Source organism: Triturus cristatus, chromosome 5_1, assembly GCF_964204655.1.
Source record: "Triturus cristatus chromosome 5_1, aTriCri1.1, whole genome shotgun sequence".
In the NCBI taxonomy this organism is placed as follows: domain Eukaryota; kingdom Metazoa; phylum Chordata; class Amphibia; order Caudata; family Salamandridae; genus Triturus; species Triturus cristatus.
This window is the reverse complement of record NC_140587.1, coordinates 613,810,844-613,838,052: the sequence shown is the minus strand read 5'-3', so window position 1 is coordinate 613,838,052 and position 27,209 is coordinate 613,810,844. Positions and strand designations below refer to the sequence as shown.

Genomic DNA, 27,209 nt, shown 5'->3' with positions numbered 1-27,209 from the left:
GCTATTGTTCGAGAAGTATAATTTACCAAAAGCATCAGTCTTTTCTCCGTTGAGTTTCAAATAAGAATTATCCATCCATCCGGAAACTTTTTGCAAACATAGAGCCAGATTTGGAGCTAAGTTATCCTCTTGACTAAGTGATACCACTAACTGGGCATCATCCGTATACGTGACAATCTGGATGCTGAAAGGTATTACTAATTCCGCCAAAGAGATCATGTACACATTAAAAAGAGTGGGGCTCAGGGACGAGCCCTGAGGAACCCCACATCTAAGAGGCATTGGCTTTGAGATAACATTTTCTTCAAAGACTACAAAGGAACGGTCTTCTAAGAAGGATTGTAGCCATTTCCGTGCAGATCCGGTGATTCCAGCCTTCCTAAGCCTTTAAATAAGTAGCTGGTGGTTAATCGTATCAAAAGCTGCGCTAAGATCAAGCAGAATAAGTGCAGCGCAGCCCCCACTGTCCAGAATTTTCCTTACATTTTCCACCACCACCACAAGTGCGGTCTCAGTACTCTGTTGGACTCTAAATCCAGTTTGAGTAGGGTGAAAGCAATTGTTATTTTCCAGAAATGTAGAAATAGTGGTGTTTACATGCTTCTCTGCCAATTTCCCTATTCCTGGGAGCAATGAAATAGGGCGATAGTTGGCTATATCTCCGGGTCAAGGTGTTTTTTTTTTTTTTTTTAAAAGAGCTCTGACCATAGCCTGTTTCCAGAGGGGAGGTACTATTCCCTTTTCTAAAGAGGCGTTAATTACTTCTAGAATCACTGCAGCTACAGTCTCAGAGACTCGATTTAAAATACTAGGGGGGGGGGCAACATCGGAAGGTGCTCCCGATTTCAGTTGGTTCAAGATCCCCTGATGAGACGTCAGATTCAGAGAGGGAATTGATTCCAACAGATAAGTGACGGAGCATATGGGGGGTACTATCTGTGGATCAGGAGCCGCGAGGAAAGATTTATAAATAGATTGTATTTTATCAGTAAAAAAATGTGCAATTACATTTACCGTAGAGGAATATCAGTAACAATGGGGGGGGGGGGGGGGGGGGGGGGGGGGGGGAATAAAGAGCTCTTTAGCAATTTTAAAAATTTCACGAGGGCGGTTTGCTGCTGAAGTAATTCTCTTTTCAAAGTAGGCAGATTTAGCCAATTTTATTTCAAGCTTATAAATCCTTATTCCAGTTCTAGATTTCATTTTATTATCAACTGTAGGATCTTTCCTCCAGCTTCGCTCTAGCTTCTTGGTAGCCTGCCGGAGAGATCGTAGTTTGGGCGAATACCAGAGATTATGGTGGGCTCCTATTTTATTATGCGTAAGTTTCTTAGGCAGAATCGTATCAAGTGATGATTCTAGCCATCCATTAAATTCATCATTCGCAATTACTGGGTTAGAGTCTACTGTAGGGACCGCATCTTTCAAATAAGTAGTCCATAAATCAGATGACAATTTTGCCCAGGGGCGTATGAGCCTGATACTTTTCTCAACCAGAGGAGGAGCCTCTTGTACTGTCCAATTAAAAGGAATAAGGTAATGATCGGACCATGGAAGAGGGGTTGGGTCATTCACCAAGAGGCTGGGGGCGTTGGAAAAGATGGGGTCGAGAGTATGGCCCTTATTGTGAGAAGGCTTATTGACTAATTGTCGGAGTTCAAGCATTTCAAGGCCATCAGTAACTTCCACCACAGATGAGAGTAGAACCTCATCAAAATGTAAATTAAGATCCCCAAGAAGAGTAAAGTTGGGGAGGGGGCTAGCCAGACCGGCAACAGTGTCCAGGAGTGATTTACAAAAACTAGCTGAAGGGCCAGGGGGGCAATAAACTAAAATGGCAGAGAACGTACTGACGTGAGATATGCTAATCGTAAAAAAAAAAGGCTTTCGCAATCTTGTAAGGGGTTCCATGTAGTACGACAACTAAATTTGTCTTTATAGATGATGGCTAATCCACCTCCTCTCCCTGTTCCCCTGTCGATCCAGGGGGCAGGGCTTGAACGATGGCGGGGCCCCCCCATCTACTCTCAACCATGTCCCCGTCATGTTAGTAGATCACCAATAGTGGGCAATTGGCTGAAGGACATAAATGGTAACTGAATTCTAAATCACCATCTGGACTGGAGAAAATTCCAGGATTATTAACTTATGTTTCTAGCTTGCGAATGTTGGTTAGAGTATTTCAGAGTTAATCTACATGTCTCAGGATTGACGTTTGATTCCTTTATTGAATTATCAGTAATACAGTATGTAACTGCTAATGACGTACCTATTTTCTAAGTCCGTATGTTCAGCCTCTGAGGATCAGTGATGGGTGCCAACTTTGGGCTGGCGCTTATGAGGAGATCGGGCAGCAGCATGACTCAGAAGTGGGGCAGTCTTAAAAAGAATTAAGGGCCTGCTCCTGTGTTACTATATGGAACTCACTAATGAAGATTTGTGAACTTTATCACAAATATGATTTCTGCCATTGTCATAAAATTTCAAAATCTAAATTCTTCAGTCGCTTTTGGTCTTATATCAGTTGGTTTTGGAGGCAGTTGCTATTCAGAAATTAAGTTTTACGGAATTCCGAGATGGCCTGCATACTGCAGGTAATTGTGGCTGGGTGTTGAGCAGTCCGTCTTCTACGTCAATGCAGCGGGAGGCCGGAGACGTCTCGTAAACTCGCACTACTATCTTTTTATTTTAGCACCTTTTTCAAAGAAAAATGTGCTAAAATAAAATCAAAAGATAAATATGTAATGCCAAGTTATTTGTGTTGGAGGTGTTTGTATCCCCTTCTTGACACCTTACCTTGGAAGTCAAGGGCTACACTTCCCCCATAGGGACCACCTTTTCATTAAAAATTATCCGGCCCAGGTCCCTAGGTTGCCCCTTTTGTTTCAGAGGTCTTTTATTCACATAGTCACATTGCATCAGAGAGGAATGGTAACCATAGTTAAACATACATTATTGTTATGTATCCACAAGCTGAAGATCAGCCAAAGACATTGTTATGAAAATACAGGTCTTAAGATCAGCAAACCAGCTCAAAGATTGTGCAAGCAATACTATAGTTGTCTCCACCCATTACAGCACAACACTTTGGAATGCAAAGTGCCAGCAGGCCTCTTTTCTATACCCAACACACACGCCGTCAACCACAGGCATCCAGTGCATACCTTGGTGTCAACTTCCACTCCATCACTCCGAGGGATGGGCAATACCCACAGTTCCACATACACCAGGGCACTGCATAGTTCTCCGTCCCTGCCGTGGTACCTGTTACCAGGTAAAAAAAAAAAAAATGTTCAACTCCAGGAAACCCCGGGTAGGGCAAGAAGGTCCAGGACTGCCAGCAGATCAGTCCCCTCTCCTGCCTGCCCAGTGCCCGCACAAAACACCCCTCCAAGGTGTAAGTTCAGTAAATCATTTCAAATTTTGCGTAGCCCCCTTTTTCTGCTGCAAGAAAATCCATCAATTCCTCCTTCCTCCAGGAGTTGGTTGCCGAGGCATGTTGGCAGGGTGCGCAGTAGAGAGAAAAGAGGCGGACCCCTGACCTTGGGATGCCTTATACCGTGCAGCACTAAGCCGCCTCCAGATGACGTCACAAGCGCCGCCCCTCTCCATGGTGAAACAGCTGAAGGACTACCCGCCTTGCCTCGCTCCTGCACGCGGAGCAACTAAGTGGCACCACACTTCTATTTGCAGGGGGTGCCTGGTCAATCACAGATCTGCATCATTTCTGTAGGCACACATGCATAATAGCGCATGCATGCCTTATCCTTGCGTTTTGTTTTAGCCCATGTTGCACAGCATCCTGTCAATGCTTTATAGCATAGCTAAAAAGCACTGGCAAAGGCAATGGATCCCAAAAACAAGACCTATTTGCTTTCCCAGTGCTTCATTTTACATCTGAAGCATGTCACTGGCGTCTATGTGGCTCTACTCTCCCAACAATACTCTTTCCCCTCACAGGTCCAGCTCAGCATGTATGTTCCGGTTCTGTTTCACCGGCTGTTTACAGGACAGTGCTCTTAAAAACATCCTCCAATGTGGATTGGGAGCAATGGCACAGATAGGCCTTCTCGAACTCCAACTGCTAACTGCTGGAGAGAATGCCCAGTTCGGCCGTTTTAATATGCTTTCAATCCTAAACAAGGTCTAACAAATATGCGTCACAAGAACTTTGTTCAGGTCATTTATCACCAGCAAATGTGTTCAAATAAACCAGCTCGCTTTCTGGCAGATTATTTCACCCCGTGTCCCTGATAATCTGTAACATTTGACGCCCTAGCAGTCTCGTCACATGCATGAGCATGCAGGTCCGTGAAGGCCTCCAGCGAACGTGCAAACTACCAAAAGCCCCGTGAGCAGGATTATGGAACTCAGGAAAAAACACGCCTCATCTGACTGAGCACGTTTCTCGGCTGACGGGCAGCTTGCCCCACACACACACCGATTGCATCTGGCAAAGCGCATGACCTAAAGAAACCGGAAAATGCCAAGTCGTGTTTGCAGGCATGGAGTAGATAAACTGCATTTCTAATTCTCTTGTGCGTGGTTAAAGTCTGCATGGAGCCAGAGAGCACTCCCATTGCCACCAAAACCCTCCTACTTTCTGCCCCCTCACCAGTGGTGGCTGGTGGAATTTGAAACTGGTAGGCGTAAGCAGAACTAATCAACCAATGCGAGCGAGCGCAGCGAGCCCGACGGTAATAGGAGGGGTTGGGGGAGGGGGGGGGGCATCTTTTTGGTGCGATTTTCAGCACTATTTCTGTGATAAATTGTCTAAAAATTCAGTTCTTCTAGGAATTCATAAAAGAAAACTAATTCATTATTTCAGAGAATTTCTGGGTTGCCAAGCAAGTCTGACTTCTGAAGAGGGCTAGGGTACTAAGCAAGACTGCTTTGGCTCTACCCTTTCGATGTGAACAAGTTCAATGGACAAACCTGGGATCTAGGGAGGAGCCTCTCCTGAGAAAGAAATTTAAAAAAGATTGGCAAATGGTGCATTTTAAAGCAAATGAATGCAGCGATAAAGCAAGGCTTACTAAGCAGTGGCAACGTATAGTCTGGAAATATTAAAACACATTAAAAACTGCCCTGTATCTTCTTGCATTAATTTGTTCAACAGCTACTGTAATATGTAAATTGTTCTGCATGACAACTTTAGCTATTTAAAATGTATGCTTGCCCAGTGTCTTGAACTGCATGCAGCATTAACTTTGGAAAAATATGCTCTAACCAGACTTCGGGAAGCACCCACAGCTGCTGGCTGGAACAAGTCATATAGAAATATGTGCAGACAGGTCTTTAAGTGCGATGACAAAAGTAAAGGAACATGCCAAATACATTTCTGTGATTCCCATAGTGTGCCATCAGACCAGTATTTTGGTTTCTCTCTGAGATGTAATTTTATCCATACAAATGGCACAGCAACTGACATACGCCTAAATCCTGTCAGTATGATTGGCTTTGTCACTGGGTGTTAGCAGTTTAAGATAAATGAGTAACAACAATGATTTCTTATAAATAATTAACATTGAAAATGTTTAAATTCTGAAATAGTGAGTCTGTGAATTAAATAGCATCGAGGCCTGTGGAAGGAGTTTCGTCCTTCAATTATGTGTGCTTTATGTTAGGTATGTATCCTCTTTTTCTCTGCATAGCTTGTCCATCTGCACATCTTCAACCACCTCTTTCCTCTTCAGCATCCTCTTTTCACTCTTCCCCGAATGCCCTTTCTCACATCTGTCACTTCACTGCCCCCAACATGCACTGCACTCCCTCAAATATAAGCACTTTAATTTCTCTTACCTTTGCCTTGCATATATTTTGACATCAGTGTACCCCTTCACACACATTTCCACAGAATTTCAGTTGCAAATGGAATACACAAACATTGTTCTGTGTGCTCTGCAGAGAGGCCAACCCACTGACAGGCACTTTGTTTGGCTTTAGCCTTAGCGCCTGCCTGCTCAATCAAAGCTCCTCAAACACCTGGCATGGCTTAAGCCTCAAAGTATGCACAGAATAAAATACAGATAAACAACAACATTATAAAATAGCTAACTCGTGGGGAATGCAAGATTAAGTAAACATGTAAAATAAGAGGAACTACATCACTGAAATGCATTCCCTCTACGTTTTTAACATTCATTGTTTGCAAGTCAATCCATGTTTTTGGCATCAGTGTTAACTTAGGGGCATGTACACAGGGCCAGTTTTAATGCCATACATCAGAGGACTGGCCACTGTAAGCACATGATACACAGTAAGCACATATCTCTCGCTTTGACGAACAAACTGAAAAGCTGCCGTGAACACTTTACTGGTGTGACACCAGTAAAGTGTTCACGGCAGCTTTTCAGTTTGTTCGTCAAAGCGTGACTGTAAACCATACCACAATACAGTAGCTCTGGACCCCACTAAAGCTGCTCAAACCCCAAGCATAAATGGCATCTAATCCATCACAGCTGACTTACATTTGCAATACGTACTCCATTACAACTTCACCTAAAATGCTGATACTCAACTGCTACACAACAGACATGCTTCTGCACTGCTAACCCACTCTGTGCTGTTAACCAACAACAAAGCACACCACTTATTTCTGCACCGAAAACCAACTCTAGTTCCGATACAACTCAGCAAAAGAAATGACATACTGATTCACCCAAAATCCAACCCTGTTCATGCAAAACTCAAAGCAAGCCCCTAATGCTGTAGCCCCACACCAAGCACAGCAGATACACAAACTATCAGTTCAAATGCTGCTGTTCACTACTACTGCCCACCATCTCAACCGAAGAGATAACAGGCCACCCTGTATCCAATCACAATACTGCTTTCCGATCCAGACATACTCCTACCCAACCACATGAATATTTTCAGCACTGAAAAAGACATACTCCAGTACATGTGCCAAGACTGTTGCCCAACGCAACACACCCCTGCACCACCAATCGGCTTCAGATACGGACATCCAAATCTCTAGCACAAAGAAAGTAATATACACCAAATCACCCCCAACTCAGCGACAGCACAGACCAGAAGGTCCCGGGTCCAAAACCAGTATTCCTATCTCGCTCTAAGTGCGAATCATACTCCTGCATCCAGAATGTAACACCAGTACTCTGCTTCAACTAACCCGCTCATTGCATCAATACAAATAGGCGCCAAAAACCCTGACTGTGTAAACTAGCTGGTGGTGCCATGTGTGCATTAAACTCAGTGCGAATACAATTAAACACAAGTTGATTACTATGCACTCCCTGGCAGAGACTAAGGGCACCATTAGTATGGCGGGCGGACTTTGGCCACCCGCCATACCATCGGGAAACGGGTCCTCCCCCTGAGGGTGTGGCGGTCCCGCGCTCCCGATTAGCATACGCCTGCCACACTGGCGGACGCATGGCACATCTGCAACATTGCGGCAGGCGGTGCAGAGAGCACCGCCTACCGCAATGCCACAAAGGCAGCCTGTGCCTTTCAATGCACAACGTGACAGGCACCATGCAGTGCCTGCCATATTGTACATTGATATGTAGGGGGGTACCCCCTATGTTCACCCCCCACCCCCCAGAATCCCTGGGGGACCGCTACGGGCCCCCAATGTCAAAAACCGCCTGCCTTTTCGGGGCAGCATTGCCGCCATGGAAAGGCAGGTCCCCGCCTGCATAGTAATATGTATGGCGGTGTCTACCAGACACCGCCACCATATAAACTGCTTTTCCGCCCGGTAGGCAATCGGGCGGATTGCCTACCGGCGGAAATCCAGCGGGCGCCCCCCCCCCCGCCACATTGGCAGCGGGTGAAGGTTTTTAGCGGGCGGATCGCCACCGCCTGTATGGTGGTGGCGATCCGCCCGCTATACTAATGGGCCTCTATGTATGCATTACCATGCGCAAGCGTGTAAACAGAATCAAGCAGTCGGTACAGTGTATCGACGAACCGCCAGGTACAGTGTGTGAAAAGAATGCAAAGGGAGCAGGTGCCCTTATGCGTCCACTACAGGCTAATCCGTACTAGTCACCAGCAGGTGCCCTTCATGCACTAATCTGAAAAGCACTTGTGCACAGTGAAACAGTAAGTAGCCTTGATGCATTAACCTGCGCAGGACAGCCATACAATCAATGAGTGATACATCATGTACCCAAATAGCGCCAACAAACCCTCGTTGTACGCAAAATTGGCCCCTGCAGACCTCGGTCAGTGCACGGGACAGGTGGTCCAGGAAGACAAGGGGGCAGCAGGAGCACTGTGCTCTTGACGCTATACGAGCCCCGGTTTCGCCACCATCCCGTGTCTAACGTGAGTGACAGCACATGAAGCATGGCAGACTAGTCGGACACTCACCTTCAGCACAGCCTAGCAGCCTCCTGTGTGTCCACCAGCAGTGTGACAACCGAACAAGTAATCAATCCTTCCACTGAGTGCAGCTCCTTTGATCCAGCAACTCAACACTGGTGGAGGAGGGGGGGGTTACAGTAGTGCTCATGACTGGGCTGGTCGGAAAATTCTCCGACCTAAACCCAACATGCGCACTTGTGCTGCTGCCTGCTGTGCGCCACACGCTGGCCTGACAATGCATGTCAGTCAGCATGACGCTGGACCGCCCACCCCCTTCAGACTCTGAAGCGGGTGGGCGGCCCGGTGTTATGCTGACTGACATGCATTGTCAGTTGAGACAGAGCCTCGGGTGTGGCTTATGGGTCAACGCCCCAGCGCCCTAATGGACGCACCGCCACTGCTGGCCCCTCACAGGTAGAAAGAAGGGGCAAGGAATGCATCACTAAGGCAAGCCAGTGTCTCAGATCTGCTCATGTTTGAGAACAAACCCGATGACCAGTGCAACTACAACCCATGTGAACCATTCCAGTAAACTAGAGAGTGGTTTAATACAAAAAATGATGAAACATTAGCTAAGAAGTTGCGCCACAAAACATGTTATGTAAACAGCATGGCCCCTTGTGCTTACTTGATAAAACCTCAAAAAGACAAAGTGCTATTTTCAAAAACGATGTGCTATAATGTGCTCTTACAATGTAACTTGAACATGTTTACTGTGCATGAAACATACTGCACTAGCAATGTAAATATGTACCATTTGTGGAATCAGAAGAAGATTATGAAGCTTAACTTTACATTGGAGAATTGTCAATTAAAACACACCACATTACATAACATTCTGGGGAGAATGGTTTTACTAAGGTGGTTTGAGATCTCACAACGCCGCCAGCTCAACAGGAGCTGGAAAATTCTCTAGATGTTACCAACAGGGTGGCCTCTTCTTTGGGGCCAAGATTTTCAAGATTCTCTCTGAATTTCAAGTTGTGGAGGATGGCCCAGTGCCTACATCTATGGAAGAGGACTTCTTAGGGCGGTTTATTGAGTCTGCCCTCAATCTTTCAGTATCCTTCATGGCAAATAGGACCCAAAAAGTGAGCTGCGGAGACTTTAGAGCTAGATCTTTCTAGCTCTTCTTTGGTGTTCCAGAGGGGTCCTCCCTTAGTCTTACATTGTTCAACCTTTATGTTGGCCCCTTTGGCTAAACTGGTACATTCTTTCAGGTATTGTCCTTTGGGGACGATACACAAATCATTGTTTAAATATCAGGTGATAGGGAAGGTGTAGCCGACACCTTTAGATTGTGCATGGGACAAGTCAGTACATAGATGCGAGAGAACTGGCTCAAGATGAATACCGATAAAACAGATTGTGATCTTCAAGGCAGAGAACTCTGTTTGGCCCAACAACTGGAGGCCAGAGACTTGTAGCTCACTACCTGTTTCTAGAACCGCCGCTAAAAACCTGGGGATAATCTTCCAAAACACCCTGACATTTGACCTCCAATTTAGGATGACTGAGTTCTTGTATTTGGATCAAGTGCCGGAAAAAGATCTTTCCCTTCCTTCTCAAGGAGCCAGGAGTGCCGGTGGTCATTGCGCTAATAACATCTCGCCTTGAGTACTGTAACACTTTATATTTGAACGCTAACCAGTATTCCCTTAATAAACTTCAGGTTATCCAGAATGCAGCGGCGTGAGTGGTTTTGGGCATTACTAAACATCTATTGGTGAGTGAGGGGCTGAGAACTCTTCACTGGCTGCTAGCGAGGAAGCACCTGTTGTTCAAAGCCACGGGTCTGATTTTTCCGGCCCTTAACCAGCAGGATTCTTATTATTTAAGAACCGTTTTTAACTAGTATCTTCCCAGCAGACAGTTGAGATCTGCTGGTGAGAGGAAAGTGACTGTTCCCTTCTTCAGGAGGGCAAGATCAATCAATTAATCAGGACATTTGTAAAGCGCACTACTTACCCGTGAAGGTCTCAAGGCGATGGGGTGAGCGTGCATTTTCGGTGGCTGGTGCTAGGTTATGGAACACTCTCCCGGTACACATTGCTAGTATTACTTCATACTCTGCATTTCGCAAGAATGTGTATACTAGGATTTTCTCACAGCTATAATTGCCTCTGTTGGTCACCCCCATATTCTCTTGCTGGTTACAGCGCTTTGAGGCCTATGGTTTAATGCACTTTACAAGTTTACATTTACTAACACAAATGAAATATTAGTCTGAAGATAAAGTGTTGCTGCTGTATAGCGGTAAAAGAATACAAAAAGGAAAAGGTTTGAAATACTTAATTGAGAATGTACATTTGCCATAAAGAAAACCAATCCAACCCAACCCAACAAGTAACATAAAATACCTTCTACATCTGGTTGGCTATGGTCCCTCTGCTCTTCAGTCGGATGCTCTGGTTCCGGCTCTGGTTCTGGCTCTGGTTCCTGTTCCTGCTCTGGTTCCTGTTCCTGCTCTGGTTCCTGCGTGCTTTCAGTTTCTGCTTCAGGCTCAGGCTCATCCTCAAAATCATACTCTCGTTCTTGAGTGGGCTCAGATTCCGGCTGGGGCTCTGGTTCGGATGGATCCTCTACCTCTGATTCAGACTCCAGATCCAATTCTGCCTCTGGCTCGGTTTCCGGGGTAGGCTCTGCGTCCAGTTCTGCCTCTGGCTCTGTTTCCGGGGTAGGCTCTGCGTCCAGTTCTGCCTCTGGCTCTGTTTCCGGGGTAGGCTCTGCGTCCAGTTCCCGTTCTGGCTCCGGCTCTTCCTCAGATTCCAGCTCAGGTTCAGCTTCTAGGAAGGATTCTTGTTCTGGCTCCTCATCCTCGCTGTGGTCATACTCTCCTTAAATCAAGTTAACAACAGTAAATTACTAACTTGCAATGTTCATTCTGTCACAATCGCTTCCCGTGAGCAATTTGTTAAAATCCAAACAAACATTCAAGTGGAAGAAACAAAAAAAACTGAAAGCCAAGAAAACGTTTAAAAAGCACATGCAAAGGCCCAACCAATCGGAGAACAACATTTATCTCACTGGCAATAGGTAATGCCAATACTAAATATAACAAGCATTGGCATAGCCAATAGGTTTCGCTTTTGGGACCTTATAAGTGTTTAGCCATGCAACAATTGATGTTGTTGCACCAAGGATATTGTGCTGCATAACGGCAAGCTGTGAACCTGATGTGTTAGGACAGTGCGTGGGGCAGGGAGGTAAGCACGAACAGCTTTGAACCTGATGAGAAGTGTTAGGACAGAGCGGGGGGCAAGCACGGCGAGCTTTGAACCTGATGATAAATGTTAGGACAGAGCGGGGGCAGGGGGGTAAGCAAGGCGAGCTTTGAACGGGATAGTAAGTGTTAGGACAGAGCAGGGGGGCAGAGGGGGTAAGCAATACGTATTAAGGGTAAAGTGGCCACTTCTATGACATACCGAAAGCTGCTGGTTGAGAAGCTTGCAATGGACCCAGCCTCCCTTCCCCTCCCCTCTGAAAAGGGATGGGGGGGGGGGGGGGAGAAGGAGGAGAGAAGAGTTGCAGAGTGAAGCTGCTGGCAGACTCTGATCTTGAAGCCTAGAGGTGGGGCCAGAGGAGTGAGCAGCCCAGAGTAGAAAGGGAGACAGGGACACTTGTTTTCAAGAAATTAAATGCACTGTTCATGCCCTATTGACAAACTTCCATGGCATGAACAGTGGTGAGGTATGCAAACAGGAGCAGTTTTCCCTCCTCCCTGTCCAAAGGGAGGGGTCGAGAGGGGAAAGCGCATGCTGGAGAAGGTCTGTGGAATGCAGAGGGTGGAGAGAACAGCCAGGGCCTGTCACCCATGATGAGAGAGGAAAGCCATATGGCACCTCTGCTCGTAAGCGCGTGCCCGCACACATGCACTCAAGCTCTAGGCCACAGTGGTGGCATTTTCTGAAGCCCTTACTAAAAGTCTCACCAGAGCACAGTGCATGCGCTGCTCTAGGCTCGACCTAAAAATCAGCACGGAGGGCTACTGTTGCTGAAAACCAAGCTCCCACGACACTTGCTAGCCATGTTATCACAAGGAATGGTAAGAACGACACCTCAGTGTGGAGGGTCTGAGGTGTGTAAAAGGCACTGTATGATAAAAGCAATGCAAATCATGCTACGATGCAATAGGCTGCATAAGCGAATCACCAGTGGTCGAATTCAAAGAATTCACCTTTTGTATAGCGACTCTATATTACTAATCAGAGTCCATGGGATGCGTTTAACAGAGGTAAACTGGATGTACATATTTTTACAAAAATGTACTAAAAAGAGCTGTAGATATCAGCCAAAAGTAATCATATAAATTGCAGTTTCAAAATATGAACCCTATCCCCTACAGGCATCAGTCAGCAGCTATCATATTTCTATTAAATTCACATTCAGCAGTGCTTTCAGGCTCTGGGTATAGGTGCCAATGTAAATTAATCCAATGCATGAATAAAGGGAACTTAGTGAGGGAATCCTTTGAGGGTGGTATTGGTATAAAACATTTTTTTTTTAAAGCGTCATATTAGTCATACAATTAAAAATAAAATGTTTTTGTAGCAAACACAATGTGCTTCAGAAAAGGAATTTACACTTCACTTTTTGTGAGAATTGGAGCAGCAACCTTACACCTATCTGATCTCTCATTACCTTTGATAGGGTTCACCACCCCACTCTCCTTCATAGGAAGAGCACTGAAAAGGATCACATCTTACCTCGATGACAGAATGTTCACCATATTACTTCCTTCATTCTCCTCCGGATCATTCAGCCCCACAGCCAGGGCACCATAAGGCACAATCATTCCTCCCCTCCTGATCAACACTCACCTCAGTCCATTACGACACCCAATATCCGCTTCCATTTAATAATTTCGAATCCATCAATCTCTCCCATCATTAGTTTCGGTGCAGTAACAGGGTCATTTTGAGAATAGGTTATGGTATTTTGATTTGTAGGGTGCAGTCTCACAGATGCCGAAATCTAAGCGCCAAGGAGGCCTACTGCCAGAAAGCAAGCGCTTAGGATAGCCAGGTCTGGAGTGGTTTCTTGAAGGACGTTAAATAGAAAGTAAGACAGAGCCATAGGAAGATCATCCCAGTGGCGGGCGCCCAGGAAGGAAGACGTGTTGCCGCCAGCTCTGGATCATCTACAGCATGGGGTGTGGGCTAGAGGAGCGGAAGAGGCGGGAATGTCGTGCAAAGAAGACTCTGCAGCAGAGGCAGCAGCGACCTGAGAGGTGCAGGGCTCTGTGGGTGTGGCAGAGCAGTTTAAAGATGCCCTTTTCTGAATGGGCAACCCAGGGAAGGGCTCGTAGGTGAGAAGTCAGAGGTGCAGGCAGACTGAGGACCAGACGAGCCGCCGCAAACTGAATGACCTGGAACCTGTTTGTGAGACAGGCGGGAATGACTACATACAAAGCATTACCGTTGTCCAAAAAGCTATTTATAAGGGCCAGAATGACAGACCTACGGGAACTACTGGGGAGCTACTGAAAGACCTTCTTGAGCATCTTAAGGATGCTGAAGCAGGCAGCAAGCACCAATGTACTTTGGTCTGCTAGGTTGACACTGCTATCTAGAATGATTGAGGTTTTTGGCACAAGTGGTGGGGGACAGATAAGTGCCGATGACCACTAGCTGTCCTCCAAAAAAGAGAAGATCAGAACCCCAGTATTGTCGCGGTTTAGCTTTAAGCAATGCTCGCGCTTCCAATTGTCCACCTCATACAGGTATTGAAGCTCCTACGGGTGGAAGCCGTCTCGTCAGAGATAAATTGAGCTGTGTATCATAGGCATATGACGTGGTACTGAAACCCTGTTTCCCAACGATACTTGCAAAAAGGGCCACATACAAAATGAACAATGTCAAGCTGATAGTGAAGCCTTTGGGTGCACTGAATGTCAGATTGATGTGGTTGAAACAGTAAGGGGCAAGTGGGATAGAATGAGTCCTTCCAGAAAGAAAGGAATTAAACTAGTTAAGGGCACCCAGGCAGATGCTTCTGTCATGGAGGAGGTCAAGAAGGAAAGCATGGTAAATGGTGTCCAAAGCTGCAGACAGATTGAAAAGGATCAGGCTGCAAAGGCTTCCTGATCTGTGATGCGGCGAATGCGGTCTGTAGCACTAATAAGAATGGTCTAAGTACTATGGGCCGAACCCAGATTCAGACAAGTTCAACAAGGAGTTAACTTTGAGATAGAATGATTATTTGGCGTGAACTGTTTTTCCAAGGCCTCTGGCTAGGAGAGGAGAGTTGAGAGTCAGCAATTGGAGAGGAATGGAGAGTTGCATTTGGCTTTTTAAGTAGTTAGATAACATTGCCATGTTTCCATGCACTGGGGATCTCGGTAGACAAAAGACGTACTGCGCAGAAAGGTGACTGCAAAACCCATGACATCAGGAGAGAAGGAGTAAAAGTGAGGGCATGGATCGTCCGGAGACCCAGATTTACTAGAGATTGACAGTTTGGTTACTACATCGGCGAAGGGAGAGAAATTGGAAAAAAAGCTGTCATAAGGAGACCAGGAAGAGGAGTCTTAAAAAGGGAGTTAGTAGAGAGGGGGCTGAGGTTCATGTAGTGTCTGTCTTGCCAATGAAGAGTTCAGAGAGTTGAAGCAGAGATACTGACATTGAGTGATGGCATTCGTGCCAGCTGTGGGCTGAGAAACCTCTTTAATGATGGTATTAATTCCATTGGCAGAATTAGAACTGTGATCCACAAAGGTGAACCTAATTTGTCAGTTATCGGTTTAGGGTGGCTTTATAGGTTACCCTATCCAAGCCATTGCGATAATTAGTCATTAATAAGGGAGCAATTGTGAGAAAATGCCCATTTGTGCAAGGACATCCCCATTATTTGTTGAATTTTATTGCTGGCCTTTAGTATATGGTACAGCAATATGGCCATGACATGAAAAGTTACATGTCACCTGTAGACTGCAAAACTTATTATGCCATCCGCAAGCGTGACAAGGAGAGCACGGCTTCAGGCCTACCAATGTAGCCCAACTACTGTTTAAATCTCCAGTCCGACCTGTCAAAATAACCCTTCTGACAGAACAAAAACCTTCCATGTAATTATTAAGAAGTCACCCCTTAAGTAAGCCTGCTCATTATTCAAAAGTGGGATGGGTAGAAATGTAATGTTGGCATGACCCTACCGGGAAAAATCCCCTCAAAATCTATTTTCACTGTGGAAATCTGTTTCTCCTAGGAGAAAACTAGATTGCAGATTAATTTCTTAAATTTGTTAACTCAGGTGTGAGACAACAGACAAATTGTTCAACAACTATTTTAATAGTTATTAAAAATACACTACATTGGTAACGTTAGATTTTTAATAAACATTTAGGAAAAGTAACTTTAAGAAGTTACCTTTTTCCTGGATGAAGGTCCTGGAGGTTAATTTGCTTAGTTTGTCAGCAGCTGACCCTGCCTTAATGGAGTGCGAAAATAGCTCCATGAACAGCAAAATGGCTTAGTCTTGTTGGGCAGGCTGGGCGTGAAGTATGTGAAACTAGCAAGGGCAGATGAGAGGGTTGAGGACTTTAATTTACTACAAATGGGGAAGGGTGAGGTTTACACATTCACAGTTAAGTGTGAGGGAAGACCTGAGGAAAGGAAGGTTGATCTTTAAGCCTCTGAAGCCAGTTGGGCATCAATCCAGTGGGAGGGAGAGCTGATCTCAGAAGAAGTTTGGCATAGCTGAAATGAAGGGGACTGCTCATTTCCATAAGCACGCCAATGGCTGGCCCTTAGTCCCTCTTCAGGGGCAGAAGGCCTGTGCCATCTTGGATTTCCATTAAAATAGTGCAATCTGGAACAGTTTGCAGTTCAGCAAACCTGTGTTGCAAAGGTGAGTAGGGTTAAACCCGCACCCTCCACTGCACCCCCCGAGTACTTTAACCTATTGGCTACAGAATGTCCAGGAGTCACCCCACCCACTGGCTACTAAACTGTACAAAATGGACTTCACCATCAACTCCTCCAACACTTTCTGGACATACAGAAGGATGATACCTGCTGTTTGAGACCCGAAGGGCTGGACCTGCTCCCATCATCTACCAAGGCCAAAGAAATGGACTCTAAGGGTCAGCAAGCTGACCACCACTTCGGCTACAGGGACATCAAAAGCTGCAAGAGGCTTTTTTTTTTACCTAGAATGACCAGTTACAACTGGAAGACGACTGGATCCTTCCGGTGAATTCTGCTGGGCAGAGTCCTGGCCCCTAAGTGCTATCTGTGAGGTCGTGTGACCCTTAGTGTCCTAGATGAGGTTTTCTGAAAAATCTGAAATTAAAATATGTTGGCTTTGCAGATCTCTGGAGTACTGGGAGCACTCACTCAAGTAAATCCGCAACCTTACTCAGCAAGAAACTCAGGTTAGTCCCTCTTGTCACCTCAAAATCTAGTTCAGCATACCCTTGTAGCAAGCCTATCAGACTTCAGTGCGACCTTCCCGGATACAGCCTACTGCCTTGCCCTGTTGGAAGAACAAAAGCTTAAAAAAAGAGAGACTATGTCCAAAGTTAGAAATCTTAACCGGATAAAGGTACCAAAAGAATCCGGCTAACTTGAAGACTTCCCTGGGCCAAAAATTTGACTTTTCCTGCTCAGACCTGTCAAACCCAACTGCTACACCTGGACCCATCTTAGTCTTATCAGACTTCGAAGGGACCTTTCCAGATACAGCCTGCTACTTGTCCGGCTGTAGGATTCAGACTTATTTCAGAGACAATATTAGAAAGTAAAATTTTGACCGAGATTAACCTGCTTGGAGTATCAGACTGGCTCTCCTGCATCAAAAATCGCACCAAGGTCCCAGTTACTCGCGAACAATTACTGACTGGTGCTTTACTGTTTCTTGGTGCTTTTTTGTTTTTGTAAGAAATTTTACTAATTCATATTTCCAGTTCCCCCTATTGTATGTGTCGTTTTTGTGTCATTTTGTTCATTAAAATGTTCCCAATCTTTATCAAATAAATGAAAGTGGGATTTCGATTGTGGTGTGCTTTTGACTTTTTAACTGTTTTGGTATCTCTAAAAGCTTTGCACATTTTCTCTAAATTAAGTCGGTTTACTCTGTGCCGTACCTACCAGGGATTGAGCTATGCTTTAAATTATTGAATGCTTTTTAAGGACCTAACAGGATACTGGATTTATTACTCATGGAGGACTACCATCCATCCCAAATAATAAACTACTTTGTTACAGTAATTAATGGGATCCTATTTTTGACCTAAAATGGACAGTGCTCACTGTAAAACGTGTGATTTAGTGTGATATTTTAATTATTTTTGGTATCCAGTAGAGGACAGTGTTGTCATTTGTTTTTTAAATCCTTTTGGGTGCAATGCCCTACACATCATCCTCCTTATCGCTTCATATTAATTCCCTTGTTCTCTTTATATTTGTAAAAAATAATTACTTTTATGTAGATGTGTGTATATATATATATTTTTTTTTTTTCACTGAAAAAACCATAGGTTTCATGCACGTTATAGTTAGGAATTGGCATTTAAAAAACCTTTGAAATTCACTGAAAAAAACATTGGTTTCAGGGGCGTTATAGTTAGCTGGACATTTCCCTCGTACAAAACCCTAGAAATTCCCCCGTTATAGTTAGTTCAGCTAACTATAACTCGCGCCCCCGCAATGCACTGCTGATGACGTCACATATTACATCAGTCATGACATGGTCAGTGACATCACTGATGACATCTGAAATGACATCACTGATGACACCACAGATGACGTCATCCATGTGATAAATTAGTGCATCTTCTCACACCCTTTGATATACTCAATCAAAATTTCAGACGTCCATTCTCAAAACCATAGATACTCCAATACCAATAACTACATACCCACTCATTGACTCTTAGATCCACACACACATCCACTCACCTCACCTGTACAGTCACTCATACTTACAGTCACTCAGTACAGGACTATCATATGCATTTATACACCTACATAGACACTCACACACTACCAATCATCCATCGAGGTACTCCCACACCTAGTCAGTCATGTAAATAATTAATCACAATCCCATTTACTCACCTATGCAGTTATACATACACAAGTTCACTTACTCATAAAAATAGTACCACATTCTTACGCTCTTATACAATCACTGATACATTCTTCCATAGGTTTTCCCTATATATATATATATATTAAACATATTTAAAATTTACAGAAACACACTCAGGATGACATCATCAGTGATGTCATTTTAGATGTCATCAGTGATCACTGACCATGTCATGAGTGATGTAATATGTGATGTCATCAGCAGTGCATTGCGGGGGTGCGAGTTATAGTTAGCTGAACTAACTATAACGGGGGAATTTCTAGGGTTTTGTACGAGGGAAATGTCCAGCTAACTATAACGCCCCTGAAACCTATGGTTTTTCAGTGAATTTCAAAGGTTTTTTAAATGCTAATTCCTATCTATAACTTATCTCTAAAGATATCATGTTTAATGATTTTCATTGGATTTCTATATTTTTCAATTTCAGTGTGTCAATTTTATTAATTAGGTTTTTTTTAAATTCTTTTTTAACACTATTTTTTTAACCTATTTTTTCATTTAAATCTTTTCAAAATTAAAAATATATTTGTTTTATTGGGTTTTTCAAACATTTTTTTTATATTTTTAAAAATATTTTAACTATATGTTCAAAACTTTATTTTATATATTTTTTCCATGTTTTTTTGATCCGCGCACCCAACACGATAGGAACCGCTCTCCCAACGCGAGAGAATCCGTGCACCCAACGCGATAGGATGCGCGCACCCTGCGTGCATTTCGCCGTTTTATTATTTTTTTAAAAAGGGGGCCCCAGGGGGTCCTTCTGGGACCCCCTAAGCAGATCTAGAGGGTTCGAGTATTTCCACTCTGCCCCCTTTATATGTTTTACACACTTATTCCCCTTGCTTCTTCAGCCTCGCTTCTACCGAGGCAGAAAATGGCCGCCAACAGTTCCTGGTTTCGAATGTAGACAGCCAATTAGCATTCAGCGCGTGATTGTCGGGGTGCGCGCTCGGTTCGGGGAGGGTGCGCTTACGGTGCGGGTCGGGTGCTCGGATCCTCCCCGGGCCATAGATATCACTAACTTTTTCACCCTAATTTTCTCAGGAACTACTGAACAGATTCACACCATTTATGCAAAAGGCACGAGTCTGAACTGAGAACTACCTCTTTGCCAAATTTGGTGCAATTCCGTTCAGCAGTTCGTGCTGTAGCTGCGACAACAGATCCTATGGGAAATTGAATGGGAAAAACGCGTGTTGGGACCCCCATTTTTTCCTCGGTCCCCGCTTGACGAATCACCACAAAACTTTCAGGGTAGGAGCGGAGCTGGCCAAAAGTTTGGAAAATTTCGCGAAGATTCGTCAATCAGCGTCAGACTTATTGGGAATAGAATGTTGCGTATTTCCTATTGAAATTAGGTCCTAACTATAACTATCTACTGGCGACCGCCAGTAGATATATATAAAACTGGGGAAAAAAAATAGGAACTCTTTCACTTAGAAGGGGGCCTGTTGGTATCAGACCACAAAAATACTGTCAATGGACACAAAGGTAATAACAAATTGATAGTGGTTCAACCTTCATTTGTATTTAGGGTGCCCAAACATTAACTATGCAGGATTTGTTTTTCAGTCTGGATATCCTAAGTTCATTCTGTCCAATGTATCACTGTTGTACACATAAGGCCCCAGGTATGATGTAAATATCTCGTATTTTGACCTTTTTATTCTTTTTATTTCAGAGAGCACGACAATCACGCGTGCAAGTGGTAGATGGCTGATTTATGAACTGAGACAGAGAGGGAGGGGCTCTACGATCAAGAGGGGTGCCCTATGTATGCCACCCAAAGTCAGCATGGATACTGTCAACTCAAAAGGCTTGCCCTAAACAGACATTGATCGCAGCGCGTTCATTTATAGTGGCAGTTCCCTGCATGAGGAGTTGGCCTTCTGTACTTGCCTGTTTAGCTGGTCTGTCAAGAATTCTGCAACCTGTTCTGCACTTCAATGAGTATGCATGGTTAGGCATGTTTGTTGTCTATATGTGTGAAATGAGATGAGCCTAGAGAGTACGAGCCATTGGTGACTGTGCACACACTGGGGATCAATTGTGGATCTCTGCTGCAAGCACTGTGCACAAAATAAAGATTGGAAGTAGGCTGTAGTTTACCAGACTAAGTGATGTTTATTGGTGACATTCCTGAAGTTTGAGGGAGTCCCCAGACTAGACTACATAGGATGACTGGGAGGAGAAGTCTCTTTAGAAATACAGAGATACTCTTCTGAAAGGGTGTGCCCTTTCGTCCCCTTCAGGTGTCACCCTCATCAAGCTGATAGGGGATACTGGAGGACAGGAGGCAGAGATCTATTAACAAGAGGAGAATTAGTCTTTGGTCACTAACCTGCCTTTGCTTCCCTAATCCTGCAATCAAGTATTGGACTCGGACTGCACCTAATAGGCGTTTGAGTGTAAAACCTGAAAGCTTCTCTCCCTTATGTGCCCATTTTTTGGGTCTCTCGGAATAAGATTCCCAGCTCCACCTCTCCTTCCTGCTGTCATTTGAAGACAAAAACAGAATTTGCCTGTCTAGAGAAGGATACAAAGTGGCAGAACCAACTTGTACCTGTCCCAGAACAGTGCCAAGAAAATTCACAAAAGCGGTCTACAAATACAGCAAAGAAAGAACTGAAACTCTAGGTCAAATTTCCAAGACTTCTCACTGAAGCGTGCAGACAACACCTCACAAGGTTTTGGAGAATCGTCAGATCCACAGCTGGTGTCCTTGACAGTCAGCTTCCCAGTCAAACGAGGGAACATCACCTGAGAAGTTTGCAACTTTCTTCCTGAGGTCCTGAAGGAGGGTCTGCCTTATATAAGGAGTCTGACTTGCTGCAGACAGTGGGCCTTGAAGGTATCTCTGTAGTAGTAGAAGTCTGCCCAGATCAAAATCCAGACATTGCTGCCTGGTAGCAGAGCTGCCCAGATAGTGGAGAGGCTGCACAAGAAAGAACAGGTGAATTGCAAATCACCAGGGAGAAAACAGAATTGCAGGTATTGGGATCTGTGTTGAGCCCCTGCGCCCCGGCCTGCAAAGTACCTGTTCTTGCTGCTTCCAGACATACCTTGAGAGGCTCCCAGCCTTCTTTCCTTGCCTGAGAGAGTTTGGTGGGGTTGTCAAATTGAACTAACACTAATCATTAACCAAGCAGAGTTCGGCAAGGCCACCCTCTTGCTACTAACCAGGTCTCCCCTAGTTGTCCGGAGAGCTTGATTGACTGCTACCACAAACAATGTTTTTTTGGTGACCAGACGAACTGTGTCCTGTAGTCCCATTAACCATTAAGGCCCAGTGAGCGTGGGCTACAGGGCTCAACTTTGTGGGGGGACCAAACATCTGATCCAGTGGAAAACCCTCTTTACTCAGCAGATATCCAGGAAGGATCCTTTGAGGGTAGGGGGCAATGTTTGGACCTGTGACCAAAGCATTGGTTTCTGAGACTTTATATGGCCCAACCGAGACAACTCTCCAAGGCTAGAGAAGAGACAACCAGGCGAATAAAGGAACTTTGACTTAGAAGCTGCAAAAGAAAAGCACAACCATCGGACTAGTTTTTCTGCACCACATTACAAAGATAAAATGTTACGTATCCTGTAAGCAGCTGATCATAGCATGTAGTGCTGTAGATTCACATGCGCTACATAATCCTGCAATCAAGTGTTGGACTCGTACGTTTGGAAGTTGCTGTTCTTCGAATAAATCTTTCAAGTCAAGCGTTGTGCTGTGACTCCTTAGCAGGCAATGTGCACAGACAATGAAGTCATTTATTTATTTTATTTGCAGAGTTGTATATAGCGCCAGCTAGACCCGGAGGTATCAGAGCATTTTACATGAGGCTCAGTGAGTTACAGGTTACAAAATTACATCAGTTACAGGAGCCAAGAATAAAAATAGGAGAAAAGAGGAGGAGCCTAGCGCGCATCCAAGATGGTCGCGTGAGCACAGGGCTCCCCGGACCCTCTCTGCTCCTCGGAATTTATCCTGAGAATATCCTGACGTGGCTTATGGAATCTGGGAGATAAAGACCAGCTGAGCGTATATCTCTTTTCAAAACTCAAATCGGACCTGGGAATCCTGAGTTGTCGTCGTCGGAACTTTTGGGACCCACCCGACGGAGGTGACCGGGGTGAAGGTGACCCGAGGGACCGGGCTGCAATTGAACAACAGCGGCTTCAGCGCGGTGCCAGCTGCCGATCCACCACTTTTGGTTTCGGTTTTGCACTTCAGGAGACCGGCAGGGAGGTGCGCTCGGGGTGGAGAGGTGCTTCCTGGGCCTCTGCATGAGGTTTTCTTTCATCTGCCGCTAGAGCGCCTATCGCCTCGGACCCCCTATACCGACATTTTGTGGTCTTCTTGCTGGTGCCTTACACCTCTTGATTGGAGGTCCCCTCGGGTGACCGTGTTCACATGGGGGGCAAAGGGGGTCCCGAGGGCCGCAAGACCAAGGCTTCCCTCCGCGGGGGGGCAGTCCAGAGCAATAACATGGACCGCTACACCCAGGGCAGGGGGCCCTCTGGCGCTGCTGGCCTCCCCTCGGATACTGCGGAAGGAGGCGCGACCGCCACTACGGAACTATCCTTGCAGGACATTATGGGCGCCATTGATGGCATCAGGGAAACCATCGCGACGCAATATGAGGCCCTGGCCCGTAAGATTGACACTGTCGCGATCGATGTCACCCTGATCCGGGCCGACCTCTCCAAAACTAACGAGAAGGTCCAGGCCCTCGACGCACGGACCTCCACCCTCGGTGCGGATGTGTCGGATCTGCGGGCCGCGCTTGGAGACATCAGGGTGGTTAACGACCATATGGCCCGGCGGCTTGAGGACTTCGAGGGACGGGCCCGACGCAACAACATCCGCGTCATAGGTGTACCGGAGTCCTCTGACGGCCGCCCGGTTGACCTCGTGGTCGAGGAACTTATCCTGAAACAGTTGTCCTCGGCTGGCCTAAGTAAGTTCTTTGCCGTGGAGCGGGCCCATCGAGTTCCGGGCGGTCGGCCACGGCCGGGGGCCCCCCCGAGGCCTATCGTGGCCAAACTGTTCTATTACAGGGACCGCGACGCTATTCTGCAGGCCTCACGGACCCACGGCCCGGTTCGTCATGAGAACTCGACCATCAATTTTTACCCGGACTTCACGCAACTGGTCCAGAAACAACGGATGGGATTCCAAGGGGTGAAGCGTCGTCTTCGTGAGCTGGGCCTAAAGTATTCGATGCTCTACCCTGCAAAACTCCGAGTGGAACATGGGGATCGGACAGCCTTTTTTGACTCTCCTGTGGCTGCAAGTGACTGGCTGGACTCTCTGCCGGACGGAGGTGGCCGTCCCGGACCCTCTGCGGGCCCCGCAGGTGATGGGTCCCCTTTAGAATGACTTTTGGTCCTTGATTTTGCCTTTTTGCACTGTACAGTCGGGTCTTATTTCATTTGCATATTGTGTTTTACCAGGACCAGTGAGGGGGGCGGGCGGGGACGGGTCCCTTACCTCCTCTGGGTTCTTTTCGTAGAATGGGGTTAGTGGGGCGACAGGCACACTGCAAGTTGGGGGGGTTTTTTGGCCCGCAGGGGTGCAGGGTGGGGGGAGTTGGTCCTGGGGTGGGGTTGGGGGGGAGGAGGGTTTGTTTTGCTGTGTGTTTTTTGTTTACAGGGCGAGGTACTGATTTTTGTCCACATTTGGGAACGGTGCGGCAGGCGGGGGGACCCTTGATCTATTGGGGGGGATGGGGGGGGACGGGTTGAGGCTTATGTCATGGAACGTCAATGGGTTGGGGGACCGTATCAAGCGGGGTGTAGTACTGCAATATTTGCGTCGTTTGACTCCTGATGTGGTGTTTCTCCAGGAGACGCATCTTGTTGGCAATGTTTGTCATGCAATGAACAGGGGGGGATACCGCCTCGTGGCCCATTCTGGTTTCACAACTGGTTCCAGGGGGGTGGGCATTCTGCTGCGAACCTCACTTCCGGTGGAGATCACTAAGATAGTCTCGGATGACAGAGGGCGCTATGTGTGTTTGATTGGGAAGTGGGAGGGGCAGCCCCTTGCCCTGGTTTCAGTTTACGTCCCCCCGGGCCTCCAGAACTCCACCTTCACTGACTTGGGTCGAATGCTGCTTGACCTTCCGGACGGCCTCCTGCTCATGGGCGGGTACTTTAATTCTGTGGTTTCGGGTGAACTGGATCGTCACCCACCAAGGACCCTCCCCGCTGCCCAGGCATGGCTGGGTGGGATGCTGGAGACCTTCGGCCTGGTGGATAGTTGGAGATTAATGCATCCGACCCAATGTCAATTCACCTTTCACTCGGGGGCGCATGGGAGTCTCTCTAGGTTAGACTACTTCCTTATGCCCGCGGCGCAGACTGGTCGGATTCGAGAGGTCAGGCACCTGGCGCGGGGTATCTCCGACCATTCTCCGCTGTGGCTTGTTTTTGACACCGGGCCACGGTCTGCAGGGCGGATCGCTCCCATTAACCCATGGTACCTGCGAGACCCTACGACTCGTGACAGCCTGGTTAAGGCTATGGACCAATACTTCCTGGATAACGAGGGGTCGGTGTCTTCTGCAATGTCCCTGTGGGAAGCCTTTAAAACCGTGATCCGCGGACACGCCCTTTCCCAGATAGTGGTGGCTAAGAGGGTCAAGAGTGAGGCAGTGGTGAGGCTGGAGACTGACATCTTGGGGCTGGAGTCGGCCTTGGAGGCGAATGTTACTCCGGACGGGCTCCATGCCCTCAGCTTGAAACAGTTTGAATATAGGTCCCTGGTCACTGACGCGGCCAAAACTATGTATAGGGAGCAGCAGGGCCGACTGTACGATGCCGGGGACAAGGCGGGAAAGTTGATCGCGTGGCTGGACAGGAAGGAGAGAGTGAATCGTGTGGTCCCGGAGTTGCGTGCTGCGGATGGTGTGTGTGTGACGGAGCCTGACGAGATTGTGGAATGTTTTGCCGACCACCTCCGGGCTGTGTACTCCCCAGTGACTGACAGGGATGAGGACGACTCTCGCCTTCTACTGAGGGATATCGCCTTGCCCTGCCTGTCCGTTGAGGACCGTGAGCGGCTGGAGGCCCCCTTGTCGGTGGATGAAATAGCGACCGCGATCCGCTCCCTTCGTTCGGGCAAGGCTATGGGTCCCAACGGTCTGCCCATTGAGCTATATAAACTGCGCCCTGACAAGCTTGCGCCCTTCCTCAGTCGCATGTTCCGTGAGTCTCTGGCGGCGGGTTCCCTCCCGGCCGATCAGCGTTTGGCCACGATAGTCGTTATCCCCAAGGAGGACAAGCCGCGAGATCGCTGTACTTCTTACCGGCCTATTTCACTACTAAATGCGGAGCCTAAGATCCTGGCGAAAGTCCTTGCCAATCGTCTGTTGAGCGTCGTGTGCGATCTGATTCATCCGGACCAATGCGGATTCATCCCGCATCGTAACACCGCTCTTAACTTGCGGCGTCTTCATGGCGCCCTTGCCAGGGCGGAGCTCCTCTCCGAACCGGCCGTGCTGGTCTCTTTGGATGCCACGATGGCTTTTGACACCATCGAGTGGCCATTCCTCTGGGCTGTCTTGGCTAAATTTGGCTTTGGGGAAGGATTTATTGGCTGGGTGAAGCTTCTGTACACGGGACCCATGGCTCAGGTGGTGGTGAACGGGCGGGTCTCTCGGCCCTTTGCCCTGGGCAGGGGCACGAGGCAGGGATGCCCGTTGTCCCCTCTGCTCTTCGCTCTCGCCCTGGAGCCACTCGCGGCTTGGCTCCGCTGGGAGCCCTCGCTTCGAGGGATCCGGTGGGCCCCGGGCTTTGAAGATCGGGTTTCGCTGTATGCGGACGATATTCTCCTATATCTCACCTCACCGCGGCAGTCGCTCAACGTCCTCTTTGACGTTCTGACTTCCTTTGGGAGTAATTCGGGTCTCACGATCAATTGGTCTAAATCCTGCGTCTATCCGATCTCCGGTGGTCCTCCACTCCTACCGCCTCGGCTTCCGATCCAGGTATCACTGAGCGGCTTTAAGTACCTGGGGATATACGTTTCGCTGGACCCGGTGGCTCGCTATGAGCTGAATCTCCTGCGTCCGCTTCGGCGATTGCGAGAGGATACGGCCCGGTGGTGCAGGCTGCCCCTGTCCCCGCTGGGTCGGGCCGCGCTGTTCAAAATGATGTCCCTTCCCAGGTTCCTCTATGCACTCCAGAATTCCTTCGACGTCATCCCAGTTGCCTACTTTCGGGAGGTAGAGAGCCTGCAGAGGAGACTGGTGTGGGACGGGCGGGCGCGTATTGCTCTTGCTAAGCTTACTCTCCCCTGGTATGACGGGGGCATCGCGCTTCCCGACATTCGCAGGTATTATTGGGCCGCGCAGCTTTCGGCCATCAACCATGCCACGTATGCGCCTGGCCTGAACCCGGCGTATGAGATGGACAAGTTCCTGCTTCCCGGCGGGGACTATAACAGGGCGCTGTACTCCCGCTCGGCTGGCCGGACCCTTACGGGTCCTACTAAGATCGCGGTGCGGACCTGGAGGGCCGCCACTGCGGCCACGGGCTGGGGTGAGCGACTGACATGTGCTACTCCTTTGTTTGCCTCCGATCGCCTGGGGAGCCTCTGGACTACGAAGGGGTTTGACCAGTGGGACACGATTGGTATCAGCAAAGTGGGAGACCTGTGGCATAAGGGCGCGGTTAAGACTTTCGCGGCTCTTCAGGCCGAATATGAGCTTACGGACAGGGAGTTCTTCCGCTATGCCCAGGTTCGACACGCCCTGCTCTCGGTCTTTGGAGAGGGGACC

The 27,209-nt window shown here is 47.2% G+C and overlaps 1 protein-coding gene across 8 annotated transcripts in view; it reads right to left on the bottom strand.

Moving 5' to 3' along the window:
* The window catches only part of ASPH (aspartate beta-hydroxylase), a 675,802-nt gene that overhangs the window by 385,437 nt on the left and 263,156 nt on the right, over positions 1-27,209 (bottom strand). For all 8 annotated transcript variants that reach the window (XM_085605545.1, XM_085605551.1, XM_085605546.1 and 5 more), the window contains one exon: positions 10,698-11,174. In XM_085605545.1, the coding sequence (XP_085461671.1) occupies positions 10,698-11,174 (477 nt within the window). The remainder of the gene's footprint in view (positions 1-10,697; positions 11,175-27,209) is intronic.